This window comes from Leiobunum rupestre, chromosome 4 (assembly GCF_980474605.1).
Source record: "Leiobunum rupestre chromosome 4, qqLeiRupe1.1.hap1, whole genome shotgun sequence".
Lineage (NCBI taxonomy): Eukaryota > Metazoa > Arthropoda > Arachnida > Opiliones > Sclerosomatidae > Leiobunum > Leiobunum rupestre.
In genome coordinates, this window is record NC_143387.1 from 3,089,905 (window position 1) to 3,106,177 (window position 16,273).

General features: G+C 38.0%; 1 protein-coding gene across 1 annotated transcript; it reads left to right on the forward strand.

Moving 5' to 3' along the window:
• The first annotated feature begins 2,665 nt into the window (after window positions 1-2,665).
• On the forward strand, window positions 2,666-5,420 carry LOC149945890 (uncharacterized). The gene is made up of 8 exons (XM_090170632.1): window positions 2,666-2,944; window positions 3,020-3,322; window positions 3,402-3,629; window positions 3,696-3,796; window positions 3,941-4,217; window positions 4,516-4,849; window positions 4,915-5,029; window positions 5,132-5,420. The coding sequence occupies exons 1-8, from the start codon at window positions 2,666-2,668 to the stop codon at window positions 5,418-5,420; spliced, it is 1,926 nt and encodes a 641-aa protein (XP_090026758.1).
• The last annotated feature ends 10,853 nt before the right edge of the window (window positions 5,421-16,273 follow it).

Consider the following 16,273-nt stretch of genomic DNA (forward strand, 5'->3'; position numbering starts at 1 on the left):
AAAAATTAGGCGAAACGTTATATTTACGGTATGAAAATATAATCCAAAAGCAACAAAGTCTACTTACTATGTGCCGTTCCAAGTTTGAAGCACTGCTTAAATCGCTCACGATGAACGTGTCGCACACGTTACACCTTCCCACCACAGAAATTGAAGGCGTCTGACCATCATCCTCCAGATAATTGCCCACGTACTGAAAGTAAAGATGAATGTTGTGGCGTCCATACTTGCCCTTCTCGAATTTTGCCACCATTGATTCCAGTCTGACTGTCTCTTTGGCTACACTCTTCGCTTCTTGTTTTTACGACTAGGAAGAAGTTGTGTACCAGAGGAAGACATTTTAATGTCGACGATAATCCTACACACACTTTCAAAATTACCAAAAACCCTTTAGGAAGAACTAAGAAACGCTAGGACAAACTTAGATATACTAAACTAAGGCAATTCGACCAGAGAGTGCGACTCTTGGACGGCTAGGTCCCCTTTTAATACCATTTCGTTGTGCCCCCTTCCCCCAATAGGGGGTGGGGTCACAAATTGAACCCGGGAAATGTTGATACTTCCAAGAAAGCTTCAAAGGTCGAAGAAGTAAACGTCTTGCCTAATATCGTTTTTTGCCTACCTGCCATTATTAAAACGCGTATACTAAAAGGTCAATTGTTCAAACGCCAATTTCCCAAAATATATGAAAGAAATAAAAATTAATGGACTTTAGATTCAACATAGTGACATACCATAATTATTAATTATTAGATGGAGTACCCGGTATTTCCCGGAGAAATATGCCTATTTGCATTACATGTTTTTAAAGTATTTTCTCAAAAAATTGGATTTTAATAAAATGAACCCTTCAACGCGTATTTCGGACGACCTTGGGGGAAATGTTATTTTTCATTAGGTTCAGATTGACTAATTTTGGAGGTTACAAATCAGACCTCAGTTCCAGTGGCGTTACCAGGTTTCCATTTGAGGGGGGGGGGAATCTGGACTAACTATTTACTTCAGGAGATATATACATGTCAAGACAGACAGTGAAATAAAATTGACACTTCAGCTTTATTATTTTATTTTTAAGATAACACGTTTCTCGACATCCGCTAATTCCATTAACTAGTAGTGCAACATTTATTATACACAATTCTATGAGCTTTTGGCGCCAGTATTTGGGGTGAAGCAAAAAATGTCATATTCTCGAGCGATAATATTTTAAATACTACTTTTACGCTTGCAATTGTTTCACTTTAAAACGAAGGGTTAATTTTAATGTTTTTTGTCGTCTCTATTTCTTCACTTACTTTAAAACCAAAACTCCGATTTGCTATATGAAACTAGATTTGGTTACAGAGTGACATAACGCTTCGAACAAGCGTAGACGCGAAAAACCATTGTAACTTTTTCATGACTTTATTTTGGAGGGGTTTTTCTATTGGGGGTAGCCGATAAGCGTTTACTGCATATTAATTTCGTGCGGGTATTCTTTCTAAAAAGCTCTCATTCGGGTCTCTACCTAAACTAGAAACTAAATGGCTGTTAAGAGAAAACGGCCAGAAACTTTTGATCGGGACTGTACATATGAACCATTACATACATTTTTTGAGGTAAGTCTATACCAAAGTACGCTCTTAGACCAAGAACTTATCTATGTTTTTTACTGAGAACGAATGAGCTGGCGGTTTTCCGTAAGAAGGATGTACTACCTATTTTGTTTTATAATTTCGGAAGCAGATGACGCGACATCTTTTACAAATTGTTTGTAAAAATGGACTCCACCCCAGGAAACAAATGAAGTGTAAAAAACGGCCACTAGATCGCGTGGTATAATTGATAACAGGTTTTTTTTAATGTGGAAGGAGCGAAACTAGTAAATCCTCATAGCAGGTCGTTAATTAATTGACTTAATTAAATAATTAGGCATAACCGCTATATTCGAAATAGTACACTTTGATCTCATCCAAAAGACCGAGTTTCTTAATTCTTTAAAAATTTCCTAGAGAGATACTACAGCTTATAATACAAATAGGCATATTTCCCTGGGAAATACTGGGTATCCCAGCTAGTTCCTTATAATTATGGTACGCCACTATGTTGAATCTAAATTCTAATAATTTCCATTTCTTTAATATACACTCTTATTGGGGAATTTTGCTGGGCTCGTCCCATGTTGATTGTATCCCTGTTAACCCCGATTCTCCATATCCTGGTACCAAAGACTCGAGACTAGACCACCTACCGGTGATCCCAGGTGTCCGACTAGCGGGAAGCCAAAAAGAGGGGTTGAAAAGACCACGAAAACGATTGTATATTTTGTTGAAATTGGCGTTTGAACAATTGACCTTTTAGTATACGCGTTTTAATAATGGCAGGTGGGCAAAAAACGATGTTAGGCAAGACGTTTACTTCTTCGACCTTTGAAGCTTTCTGGGAAGTATCAACATTTCCCGGGTTTAATTTGTGACCCCACCCCCTATTCATTAATTTGGAGACAGAGTGGGGGAAGGGGGCACAACGAAATGGTATTAAAAGGGGACCTAGCCGTCCAAGAGTTGCACTCTCTGGTCGAATTGCCTTAGTTTAGTATATCTAAGTTTGTCGTAGCGTTTCTTAATTCTTCCTAAAGGGTTTTTGGTAATTTGAAAGTGTGTGTAGGATTATCGTCGACATTAAAATGTCTTCCTCTGGTACTCAACTTCTTCCTAGTCGTAAAAACAAGAAGCGACCAGCGAAGAGTGTAGCCAAAGAGACAGTCATACTGGAATCAATGGTGGAAAAATTCGAGAAGGGCAAGTATGGACGCCACAACATTCATCTTTACTTTCAGTACGTGGGCAATTATCTGGAGGATGATGGTCAGACGCCTTCAATTTCTGTGGTGGGAAGGTGTAACGTGTGCGACACGCTCATCGTAAGCGACACAAGCAGTGCTTCAAACTTGGAACGGCACATAGTAAGTAGACTTTGTTCCTTTTGGATTACATTTTCATACCGTAAATATAATGTTTCGCCTTTTATTTCTTATAAGAAACAAAAACACAAGATGGTTCTGGGGGAAACATCTGTAGAATCAGCCCCATCGATTGACGTCTTGGGAGAAGCCAAGAGGACGAAGTTGGACTCAGCCGCGAATATGGCAATGCAGTCCGTGTTCAAGCGGTTGTTAGTCTATATGGTCGCCGTTGATGGATTGCCATTCAGCGCAGTAGACGGTAAGGGCTTCCGAAAGGTTCTTGAATTCGCAAATCCGGACCTGAACGTCTTCAGCCGAAGGACAGTAACTCAGGAATTGGTGCGCATTGTGCAACAAGAAGTTAATCCAAAAATCATGGTAAATATGGTTTTAGTATGTAATAAAGCAATATCATTGAAATTTATTTATTTTTATTGTTTTTTTTCGGTCGATTCAGGCGATTCTTGGTAAGTTGTCACCGGGATGTTTACATTTGACGATCGACATTTGGTCAAGCCGGCGCCAGCAGTCAGTGATGGGAGTTCGCGCCCAATTTATCGACGATAACTTCCAGTTCAAAAATCTTCTTTTGGGTTTTTCGAATTTTCCTGGGGCGCACACCGGCGCCTCAATTCTGGCTAAAATTAAAGAAATTTTAGCAAATTTTGGCTTGACGCTGTCTTCGGTGAGGAGCTGTATTCCTCAATTTATTTCATCCCAATAACCCTAACTTAACATTGGTCATTTCTAGATATCGTGCATTTGTGCGGACAACGCCTCTAACATTACCAAAGCGGTAAATATGTTGGATGTGGTGCACGATGAGTGGGAGCAGCCTTTGGAGTTCAGTAGGTGCTAAACTTCATCGTCCTCATCCGTTTCGGGGGAGACAGATGACGAGTTGTGAGCCTGGACGAAGGTTTTTCTTTTCTTAATCGGTTGTACACGGTGGACGATATCCTCTTGGTTCTAAAAATTATCTTTTGGTCTTTTAAGGCTGGAATACTTGGAATCAAATCATTCACCCTTTTCTTCATCGCCTGTGTCTTCTCCCAATGAGGACGCACTCAACGATGACATCGTTCACGACACATGGACACGGAAGCGGTGTGTTTGCCATTCCCTCCAACTCGTTGTAAACACCTCCGTGAAACACTGTATCCGCGCCGAAACAATGATTAAGCGACTCAACGATTGGATCACGTTTCTTCGTCGTTCACCCAAGTGGAGTGAAGCATTCAGGAAGAAGGCACCACACGGCCTCGACGTCAAGGCAATGGGTGCTACTAGGTGGAATTCTGTTTATTCCGCCATGTAGCGACTTGTTCTGGTAAGCAGAATTTTTAACACTTTTTGGGGGGGGGATTTTTCTGGGCGCGTTCATCTAGAGTTTACCCCCCTTAACCCCCATTCTCCATGTTCTGGGGCGAAAGACTCAAGCCTATGCCCCTAACCGATTGTTCCAGGTAGTGGCCGACTAGCGGACGGCCAAATAAAGAGGGGTCGAAAAGACCGCGAAAAAAGTGGGATATCAAGAATAGTTTCGTATTTGCTTGGCTTTCTTTTTATAGGACGGCATGGTAAACGCCCTCAGAGGCACTTTTCTGGAAGCTGCAGCTTTCGAGGACAACATACCTCGAGAGGATCATCAGCATCAGATGAAGGAAATCTTGAGCTTGTTGAAGCCCCTGAAGGTCGCTACAGACGTCTTCCAAAAGCACTTGGTCATAGGGACTCTCCTTGACGCCTACGACCAAATTTCAGCAGTGCGCGCGCCCTTCTATCACGAATTTCAAGAGGAATTGCTCTTGCGACTGAAAACTCGCTTCTACGAAGAAATAATAGATCCAGATTACGTGGTGGCAGTTATTTTGGATCCGCGGGGGAAAACGGCTTTGTTTCCTGGTAAGATTTTTTAATAGTTGCTATCCCGTGCTTCTAGAAACAGTATTAATGCGGTTCATTAACAGAGTCGTTTCCCATGGACGATAGACATCTTACAAGGAAAGGAGGAGATATTTTCAATTACGGAGGAAGCTGCCAAGAACCATCTCTTCGAGTTTGTGGGACGTTTACAACCGACAGGTGACGACGTGGAAAAGGAGGACGACGACAACCAGAAAACACCAGCAGTCCGACTTTGGACTAAGTGCGGAGCAACCGAACCGCAGTGCAACCGACCAACAGCTCCCAGAATCGGCAGTCTTCCTTGAAAACGGATATAGCTAGATATCTGGAGGAACCGGTTCAGCCCGTGGAGTCGGACGTTCTTCTTTTCTGGAAAGGCTATTCAAAGAAATATCCGACGCTATCGGAATTAGCCAAGAGGGTGTTTAGCATTCCATCGGCTAGCGCCGACGTGGAGAGGATGTTCTCAGTTGCTGGCTCTATTTTGCGTTATCGAAGGAGCAGGATAACGTTAGAAAATGTATCCAATCTTCTGACTTACAAGGAGTGGGCGGACCTACCGCTGTAGTTCTATCACACACCTGGCGGAAACGAGAAGTATAGTTATAAATCTCGTTATCTCCATAAAATAATTCCGTTTAACTAACTTATCTTTATTCTACTCTCATGGTTCTCTTGTGGACGGTGAGATTAGCATAACCCAATGGACCTGTCATGGATTCCGTTATCTTATCTCGACCTTGCCGACCGCCCAACACCTTCAGTGAGTCTCGCCGAATATCTTCCATGTAGTAGCTTATCATTGTAAAACCTTATGTTGTATATTGTATATAGTTTTGTGGTATTCTAATAAAATATAATGGACTTGATTTGGTTTTTAAGTTAAAATGAGGTTACATGAAAGATAAAATGTAAACGCAATCGCGAGCATCCGTCGACTTGGTTGTAAATCATGTACGCGTACTCAAATTACAGAAAGTGAAACGTCCCTTGACAATAAAAATGAAGAACAAAAACAATACGATATGAAATAAGATTGAATTGAACCACTAGATATACTTACTTCAGAAATAGCCGTGTAAAAAGCGGTCGTTCAAATAAGTTTAAATATGGTATAAGCTTACAATTAATTTCTCACGAAGAAATAAAAAAACTATTTAAAAAAAACCCCAACCGCGGATGAATGTTTCAAAGCAGTAACTAAATAAAATAAGCATATATAAAAAACACATTCCCTCCGCAAAATATTTATGGGGAGGGAGGGGGGTGTTGTAATACTACAACCGGCACTTTGAGTAGTGTCACAGGTGGTTCAAATAAGTTTCAATTTATATATGATATAAGCTTACGAAAACGTTTTCACGACATGTTGCGTCTTATCATAGATTGAGAACACTTGTGAAGTTGCCCTCTGATACCCTATAAGCATTATTAAATGCGAAATAAGCTTTAAAATATGAAATATGCTGACCTTAAAATATAAAGTAAGTTTATATTAAAATATGAATTAAGCTTAGATTACAATATAAAATTAGCTTAGATTATATTACAATATGGAATAAGCTTATTTTGAAATGTTACGCATTAAAATATTTCGAAATAATGAATTCTCCACCGTGTTTAAAGCAACGAAATAATTAAAACTGGGAATTTGTTATCGTTTTAAGGTAGAAACAATAGAGCGTTCTATATAATCGGCGTGGTGTGCTTTCCCCCTTTTGAGTTCGAATGAGGTGAAGGTTTGGCCATAGAAATCTCATAGGTAACTAGAATGCTGCCGCCAACGGCCGATTTTGTCACCAGTTCGTTTTGAACCTTCAGCCAATGAGAGGCCGTAGAGTGGTTCCGCCAAGGAGGATAATAATCCTCCTTGGTTCCGCTACTATAGCGGGAGATAGGTGACGTCATTCTCTCTGGTGACATTAAATTCTTGGCAGAACCACTCTTTGAGCTCTGATTGGCTGAGATCTGGCTATCGTCTGCCACGGCATTTGGTCCATTTGCCAGTTACACGGCAGCATTCTAGTTACCTATGAGATTTCTATGGGTTTGGCCGGTTTTTCGTGTGAGAGAAAAATATTTATATGGCAAACCCGTATGAAATTGAGAGCAGTCGATTTTTAGGAGTAGCGTATGTAGTTGCTAGCCTAGGCTTCACTAATTTCCGGCTTTCCGCGCCGTTTTTCTTATCTTAAATTATTTTTGTAATAAATGTATGATGGCAAATAAGCAAAATACTAGTCCCAAATCCCCGGGTTTGAAACTTAGATCATGAAAATATTCTTAACCTCAAACATACTTCAACACCCAGGGTCCCTCTTATAACTCCTAAAAGGTACGTCTCTAAAATATTCATATAAAGACAGGACATAAGCCGAATTAACTTAAACCAAAGAATAACAAATTTTGTTAGTCCTGCTGAACTAGCTCTATAGTCTGTATGAAAAGTTTGGCCGGTTTTGGGCTGATATTATAGAACGCTCTATTCCAACAATATTAAACGTCAAATTACGCGCCACTAAAAGGCGCCCTACAAAAAAGAGAAACCAGGACACAGTGTTCCAAAAGCCCGATATTTTGGCTAAATTTCCAGAGAATGCATATAATAAATATTTTTACATATTTAGTTTATTCAGCATACCTGGATTTGTTAAATCTAAATATTTTTTTCGTGCGACCTCTAGCGGCCAAGTAAGCTTCCTGTTGCGTTTTGGACAATTATGACTTGGGCTATTCATATCAACATGAATGTATTAATTTCGACCATGAATATCGAACTATATCATTACCCTTTCTACCATCTGGGGCTAAGATGGGCGGTGCCTTTCTGCGTTTTACGTAATCACTTCAGCCAATCAGGAGACAGGCATTTGTCGGTGACTCCTTGACTCGACCCGTAAAACGTTTCCGGGAATTCGCGAGTTAACCGGCGATGAAAATAACTGATGGTTCTAAGAAAAATACCTGTAGTCCCAAATTACTTGATAATCACGTATAAAAGAATTGATTATTAATATTCATACCTATTTTCGTTCAATCAAAAAGATGTTGATTAAAATTGTAGAAACTAAATTTCGAGCTAAGCCTTCGCACGGAAATCTAGTCAAGTTTCAAAACCTTGCCCTTCAATACAATTTTTAAGTGGTGGCGCGTGACCAACGTCATAATAACTAAGCCCCTCCCATCCTAGCGACTGAGGCCAGACTACCTAATGCAGTTCGATAATCATGGTTAATATGACTACATTCATGATATCACGAAATATTTTTGGATGGTGATGTCTCGCGTGCAAATAAAGATATTAATCGAAAACCATCGCCAAATGCACAAAATCAGCCGTCTTTGACTGGCTTTAACTCCAAACGATGCCAGCCAATTTCATAGATCTTTTCACTATGGGTAGACAAGAAGTCAAATAATTTAATAACGGTAGAGATAAGGGAGTGCGTATGCCGATAAGGGGGCACCTGCGGGCGGGGGAAACGGGGGTGAAACGGGCCGCTATAGGGGCCCCCCTTTTGCGGCAATATTCGGCGGGGGTCAAAAGGTTAGCTGATTTACGATGTTAGGTCAATAGGTTATCTGCCCCTATGGACACGATGCAAACAGCCGTTAAATAAGGGTGAAACAGGCCCCTGTAGGGGCCCCATTTTGCGTACATTTTCGGCAGGGTCAAAAGGTTAGCTGATTTACGATGTTAGGTCAATAGGTTATCTATGGCGGTGTGGACACGATGCAAACAGCCGTTAAATAGGTGTGAAACGGGCCCCTGTAGGGGCCACATTTTGCGTACATTTTCGGCAGGTCAAAAGGTTAGCTGTTTTACGAGGTTGATTTACGATGTTACTCTAGGTGGTTACCCAATTTAGGTCAAAAGGTTAGATGATTTACGATGTTATAACCCATAAAACCCGGGTTATAACCCATAAAACCCAGGTGCTAACCCATTATAGGTCAATAGGTTATCTGCCCCCCTATGGCGGTGACACGATGTTATGCAAACAGCCTACCCGTCATAGTGAATGTCACCCCCCTGTCTTTCGAGTTCGTTGGTTTTCGCGACAAACACTTTCGGGCCCCTAAGGGTAGCGTAAAATAGCGGGCGGTCATCGGTAAAAGTGTTTTGGGAAAAAAGAGCAGAGTGTATACAAATTATAAGGTTTTATTTATACATTCAAAGTTACAGTACATTAAGCGGATGAAAACGTTTAAAGATAAAACAATTTATTTTTAATATATTTATGGTTGGTAGATACCATATTAAACAAATTGTAAAAGTTAAATACACAAAACATATTTTGGTTGGCCACTGTTTCTTTAAAATCGTCAATAATTTTAAATGCTGTTACGTAATTGGACGCGTAGCGGACAACGGTATCATACCTTTCATGTTCATCCGATAGAAATAAATTGTTGGGTGCACATGGTTCTTTATACAATATTTCGTAAATTTTACGATAATTATCGGTTATAACGTAACCCATTAATTCAAAGAGTTTTCGGTTCACTTTAAGGAGTTGAATGTGCGAATTAATGAAATATTTGAGTCTGTCCAATTCTCGAGTTTCCGGCGCTTTGATTACGACCGACGCTTCGGATATCGTACTTTGCAAGGTTAATTCTTTTTGGTCAGACATGGCAGCGGTCACTAGCGCATCAGATAGCGGGAACGGTGATCGAAAGGGCAACCGTTGGGGATCATTTATTTGTTCCCAGTGGCCGTATAAATCATCCCAGGCGCGCGAAGACATTTCAAAGACCTGGTGTGTGATTTTATTGCATAGAGCTACAGATATATCGAGCTCAGACGTAAAACCCGTAGTAACGAAAAGCTCGGATGAAAGTGAATACCGAGGGTTAACTTTCCGCTGAGTCGGATCAAATTTAGACATTTTAGTAGGCGCTGGAACGTTATCTACACAGCTTCGTTTAGACATGATGCTCGAGAAACGGTTTGTAGTGTACTGCCGATGGATGACGGGGATGAATCCCTTATATAGCGATAATAATTTGATGACGTAATCAGGATGACGTAATGGGTTGACTCAATGACTCACGCGATTAGTCAAATTTTGCGGTGTTATGTGTATAGCGAGGGCCATATTGGTAAACCAAAGAGATAGAAATTCTACAAGTCCCATTAAAAGTAAAATCAACGCGATTAGTAATGCGTTTTTAGGATTGTTCGTGATAAGGCGGGATCGTCCCTATTCGGTAGGGCTGGTGGAATCATCTGACATGATGTTATGCAAACAGCCAGTAGCTATAAACCCGAGTAATGGGCCCCCTACGGCATCTGTCAACAACTTTTTTCCACGTGCGAGTGGTGTTATGAAATAAATCCAAATAGTTCAATGGGTCGAGCCTTTTGTGTATCTATTCATAACTATTTTCACCGACAAACACTTTCCCCGTGTAACATTATTTTCAAACACTTTTACGATGCGCAAAGCTATCCGTCTTACGGAATATCGGCCCTAAGGGGTAAAGGGTAGATAGAGGATGGCCCTTGCCCCCAGCGCGTAAAATAGACACAGCGGGTGTCCCCTCTCGCTAGCTAAAAGTGTCGTTTTTACATCAGGTGTGGATTCTTCGCGCTAAAATGGTTATAACAAACGATTGTTCCCACCAAAAATGTAAAATCCATCTCCGCTGTTCTCGGATGAGGACGTAGCCACATAAGTTTTTATCAATTTTTATATTTTTAGCTTGGCGATGTATTCCAAAATTAAATGGTAACCACGTATGCGTTACAATTTCAAGATGCAAGATACTCGAGAATGGTAAAATAGTCTATATTTAAAGTTAAAATGCGAAAACTATATTTGTATAGTCGAAATTTATTTTAACGTATTAAAATAAAAATTCATCTTTCTGACAAGAGTCTTACCCATCATACATACACCATCTAATCTGGAATCTATGTTTAACAATTGGAGGAATTCGTGTTTACGATAGGCTCTTTTTTAACGTAACTTTTTTTGATGTATTAAAAGTAGAGTTAAGATGCTTTTATAGTATTTTCTATGTATTAGCATATCTGAACTTGCGGTTCAATTTTGGGTACATGGACCACTTACACGCTAATGATATTCAAATGAAGTTTAAAAATATTTCCATTTGAACGAGTCCCTCTTTTTATATCAGCAAAGTACTGAACGATTCTATCTTATGGATTTAAATAGTTCTAACAATAGTACAACTACAACATTTGAGAAAGACACTTTTCCCATTGTGAAAGTGGAATACAAAATAAGAATCACTTCAATTTAAAACGCACTTTAAATTTAAGTATAGACTATTTTACCATTCTCGAGTAATTCTTTTTTTTTCTTTAAAAGCTGAAGAAATATTAGAAACGACATCAGTGATCAATTAATTGTTTCCGAGTATGACAGACGATTTTTGATATTAAAGAGTCATTTTTCAAAAGTAAGATTGTTTTCGGTAATTTTTTTTTAAAGCTAGCTTAGAAATCACATTATTTTTATATATAATTATTTAGTTGTAATGTTAATTCTTAATTACTGGTAGCCTTCACTAGAAACTATTATAAGAATTATATATGAATTTATAACCAAGCGTGTATTTACCACTAGTGAATGCAATATCAGTCGAAGAATTGAAGAAAGACGGAATCACGTCATTATTAAGAACTGGTGACTACTTCTGTATATATTGTGACGGTTCAGTTTTTCATGTTCCAACTGTCGGACGGCTAGCATGGTACTGTGACGGATACTCAATCTGTTTGAAGTACCGTAAAGCTGTTTATTTCCAATCAAAAAGAATTCTAAGTATAAGAATTCCTCCAGGTGTATTAAAAGCGTTACCACGCATATATTTGTGTTTAAATTGTGATATGTTGGCCACTAAGAGAGCAGCCAATTTGTCATATTGCGAAGTAACTGGTGGATGTTGTGTATTTCCAAAAATTAAAAAATAATAATAGTATGTGTGTGTTTTTCTATTATTTTTCCACCTATATTTGGCGTATTGAAAGCTATTTTAACGTATTGAACGTAGAGTCAGGGGTTTTTATAGTATTTTACTACCTATATTTACATTTTGGAAAGCTATTTAAACGTATTGAGCGTACAGAGTATTTTGCATTATTTATGGTAATAAAAGGTAATTATTGTAGAAAATAAAAGATATTTTAATTAAAACATTTCGGTGATCTATTCCAAAATTAAATGGTAACCCCGTATGCGTAACAATTTCAATATGCAAGATACTCGAGAATGGTAAAATAGTCTATATTTAAAGTTAAAATGCGAAAACTATATTTGTAGTGTTCAATTTAAAAGAAAATTACTTCAGCTTTTAAATAAGATTTTTTTCTGTATCTACCCTATATCATTTACATATTATTTTTTTATTCTAATTTAACCATAACTTTAAAAACGTTGCACGTCTGAATAGCTGTGTAGAGTACTATTAACAGAGATAAATATTTCTGGGTTCAGTTAATGTGATGATTCGAGTGAAAAATTTGAATATGTTAAAGTTATTGGATTGAAGGAAACTTCAGTGTTTTCAGAGTGATAATTAAGGGAATTTGCCGTACAATATAGTTGAAAATTATCTTTTTAAGTCTGTGTCCACCCATTGATTATGTTAGGAAGTGAAAAAATTTCATTTAGCAAGCTTTTCTTCAATTTCGGTATCCACCCTGTATCATTTAAAAGCTCAAGCATTGTTTTTATCAAGTTAATTTCAAAAATATCTTAAAACAAGCTTCCCTAAGTCTGACTAGCTCTGTAGGGTAATAATAAAATAGCTAAATATTTTTTGGGTTTAATACTTGTGATGCTTAGTGAAAATTTTCCATATATTACAGTATTAGGTTGGCTACTTATTTTTTTCACCTGCTACCATTCTCAACGGGTGAACATAGAATAACAAAGATAATTGTCCAATATATTTAAAGCCAACTTTCCTTACATTTCTCTATGAAAACACTGAAGATTCTTTCAATGCGATAACTTTATTACATGCATTTTTTTTCCAGAATTACAATTATTGAATCGAAAAAAATATGGAACCACCCTAGAATTAACCAACACAGGTATTCAGAAGAGATGGTGTTCAATTTAAAAAAATTACTTTTTTTGGATCCACCCTATATCAGTTATATAAAACCTGTTATTATTTATTTTTTTGAATTCTAATTTAACCATCACTTTAAAAACGGTAACTTCCCTTAAATTTCAAACTGAAAACACTAAAGTTTCATGCAATCCAATAACTTTGACTTTTGAAATTTTTTCACTCAGAATCATCACATTAAATGGGAGCCACTCTGTATCGTAAAATTAAAAACTCAAGCATTGTTTTTATCAAGTTAATTTTAAACATATCTTAAAACACGCTTCCCTAAGTCTGACTAGCTCTGTAGGTTAATAATAAAATAGCTAAATATTTTTTGGGAGTCAATAATTTTGATTCTGAGTGAAATATTTGCATATATTACAGTATTAGTTTGGCTAATTAATTTTTTTTCATCTGCTACCATACTCAATAGGTGAACATAGAATAACAAGGGTAATTTTCCATTATATTTAAAACCAACTTCCCTTACATTTCACTATGGAAACACTGAAGCTTCTTTCAATGCGATAACTTAATGACATGCAATTTTTTTGCCCAGAATTACAATAATTGAATCGAAAAATTATCCAACTCGGCTTATTTCGCGGATAATACAGAAATATAAATTACTTGATCAAAACGTTTTACGAATAATTTTGAGAGCTTTATCTATTGAATAAAAGTTAACCATCCCCAACCTCAAAGGTGGTATCGCGCTTAGATAGAAGACCCGATATGTTCGCGAATTCCGACAACGACCATAATTTCAAACTATGTTTTTTATATTTTTTATTTATTTCTTTTATTTTGTTTAATTATATATATTTAAAATTGAAGCTGAAACAAATTTTAAAATGACTTTGGTTTCCCATAAGACATGCTACCCTCCCCACCTCGCCGTCTTGCGCGCGTGCGCTGATTTCCCCTGGGGGGGCGCGGATTTCTCGGGGGGGGCGGTCGGGGGGCGCGTCGCGGTTAATTTAAAAATCAAATGAAAACATAGATTTAAGTGTTTTGCGCTGTTAATTTGAATTTGAAACATGGATTTGAGTGTTTTGACGTCATAGAATATTCGTTGTTAACGTAACGTAGAATGGAAATATTTTTAAACTTTATTTTAATATCATTGTAGTACTTAAATATGCTGGGCACTTGACCCTATATCACGAGTATTTCTTAAAACGACAATACATCTAAACTCTACTTTTAACGCGGCAAAATACAATTCCGATATTCAAATATTTAAAAATTCCTAATGAAAACAGACTTTAACCGTTTTTAAAATTCACAATATATTTATGCCATCCAGATTCTCTTTGAGCTACGGAATAACATTTCTGCGTTTAAACCCCCCAAAATGACGTAATCTATAAAAATGACGTAATTTAAAAATGACTCACTAAAGATGACGTAATCTACACCATGAAACGTAAAGATTACGTAGATGCGTTGTGGTTTTCATAAGCCAGCCGCTATGGGAAAGAGGAAGATGTCTTCGCTTATTGTACCCAAGAAATGCTGGATATGCGCGGAAATATACCGGTCCGTGAGAGGTTTCAAACAACATTTAATGACTCATTTATCGTGTAATACAATGAAAGAAGATTCGGATCTGGCGTGTGATTGTGATGCGAGTGAATCTCTCCATTACACGGAGGTCGAGGAAATGTCAGATGATAAAATTATCGATTATCTTAACGAACTTATTGGGGAATGTAAAAAGCGCGGTGCCACAATGGAATCAACCGAGTCAACTACATCTAACCTGCCAGCCGAATTAAAAATGCCGACTGAAAAGGAAATGGCTGCTCTGATTTATTTTCAAGAATATTGTAAAACTAATCAAATTCATAATATTAAAACCGCTGTAAAGAAAATGTGAATAAACGTTTTTATATTGAATACATTGTTATTTTTAAAGGTGACCGTATAAAGTAAATTTTACATTTGGGTAAATTGACACTTAATATTTTTAAAATTCTAAAATACGTTTATAATATTTTTCCAACGTGGGCGAATGAATGGACACAATGAACTATTAATTACGTAATCTAAAAAATGACGCGAGCAATGAGAAATAACGAGTCGGATTTATAAGATAATAAAAAATATTTATTTTTACAAAAACATTTTATAAGATGATATATTACAAAAATTATTTTTCTTTTACGAGTCAAATAAAAATATTATAGTGCGATACAAAAAAAAATTAAAATGGACATCGTATTTGGTTGTCTATTTCAGCGCGGTTCTGGGTAATCCAGTCGGCGAAAAGTAGACTTCGTTCCAAAGAACACGGTTGTCGGGTGTTTAGAGTTTGATGTCTGAATAGACATTTCACTGGCGGGGGCGTATCAAAAGTCACAGCTCGGGGAGAGTCAAAAGTTTCCAAATCGTATATGGCGGTCTCAATATAATCGGCTAAAAATTTACACTTTACGTCTCCTTTTGTAAAAATCATATCAGCACTCGAAACAGCTGATATAAGGCAGGCGGGTAGTTTATAATAGGGGAGATACCCCGCGGTCCAGCAAATACCGTGAAGGTTCCTAGACACCCAGCCGTTTTGTCTTTTAATGGCGTTCGGAAGTTGTTGTACTGGATAGGGTTGTTCGAAAGTCCAAGCTTGAACGGCGGGAGGGGTCGATACTGTTGATATAGCTAGTTCCTTCACGACAATGTCGGGTGGCTCTCCGCCGGAGCGCGAGGCGGATTTTCCTAGTAGAAAGTCAAATTCGACAACGGCCATTCTCGCCATGCCACCGACACGATACTGAGGGTTTAGTTATGAATAAAACGGGGTATAGTCGCGCGACGGGAATTTATACTCCGTTTATGATGACGTAACACTAGCCTTTGAGAAAAAACGCGCGCGGCTAAAGAACAGTAGCCTCCACTATATGTATGCATAAATATTTTTTCGTCCCAAAGTTCCCCCCGCGTCCCAAAGTTCCCCCCGACCGCGCCCCCCGAGAAATCCGCGCCCCAGACCGCGCCCCCCCAGGGGAAATCAGCGCACGCGTGCAAGACGGCGAGGTGGGGAGGGTAGCATGTCTTATGAGAAACCAAAGTCATTTTAAAATTTGTTTCAGCTTCAATTTTAAATATATATAATTAAACAAAATAAAAGAAAGAAATAAAAAATATAAAAAACATAGTTTGAAATTATGGTCGTTGTCGGAATTCGCGAACATATCGGGTCTTCTATCTAAGCGCGATACCACCTTTGAGGTTGGGGATGGTTAACTTTTATTCAATAGATAAAGCTCTCAAAATTATTCGTAAAACGTTTTGATCAAGTAATTTATATTTCTGTATTATCCGCGT

Excerpts from the sequence above, each read along its gene's own strand:
- LOC149945890 (XM_090170632.1), top strand. The coding sequence starts at position 2,666 with ATGTCTTCCTCTGGTACTCAACTTCTTCCTAGTCGTAAAAACAAGAAG. Across the intron at positions 3,797-3,940 it reads CAGCCTTTGGAGTTCAGTAG|GCTGGAATACTTGGAATCAA; the intron begins GTGCTAAACTTC and ends TGGTCTTTTAAG. Across the intron at positions 4,218-4,515 it reads CACACGGCCTCGACGTCAAG|GACGGCATGGTAAACGCCCT; the intron begins GCAATGGGTGCT and ends TTCTTTTTATAG.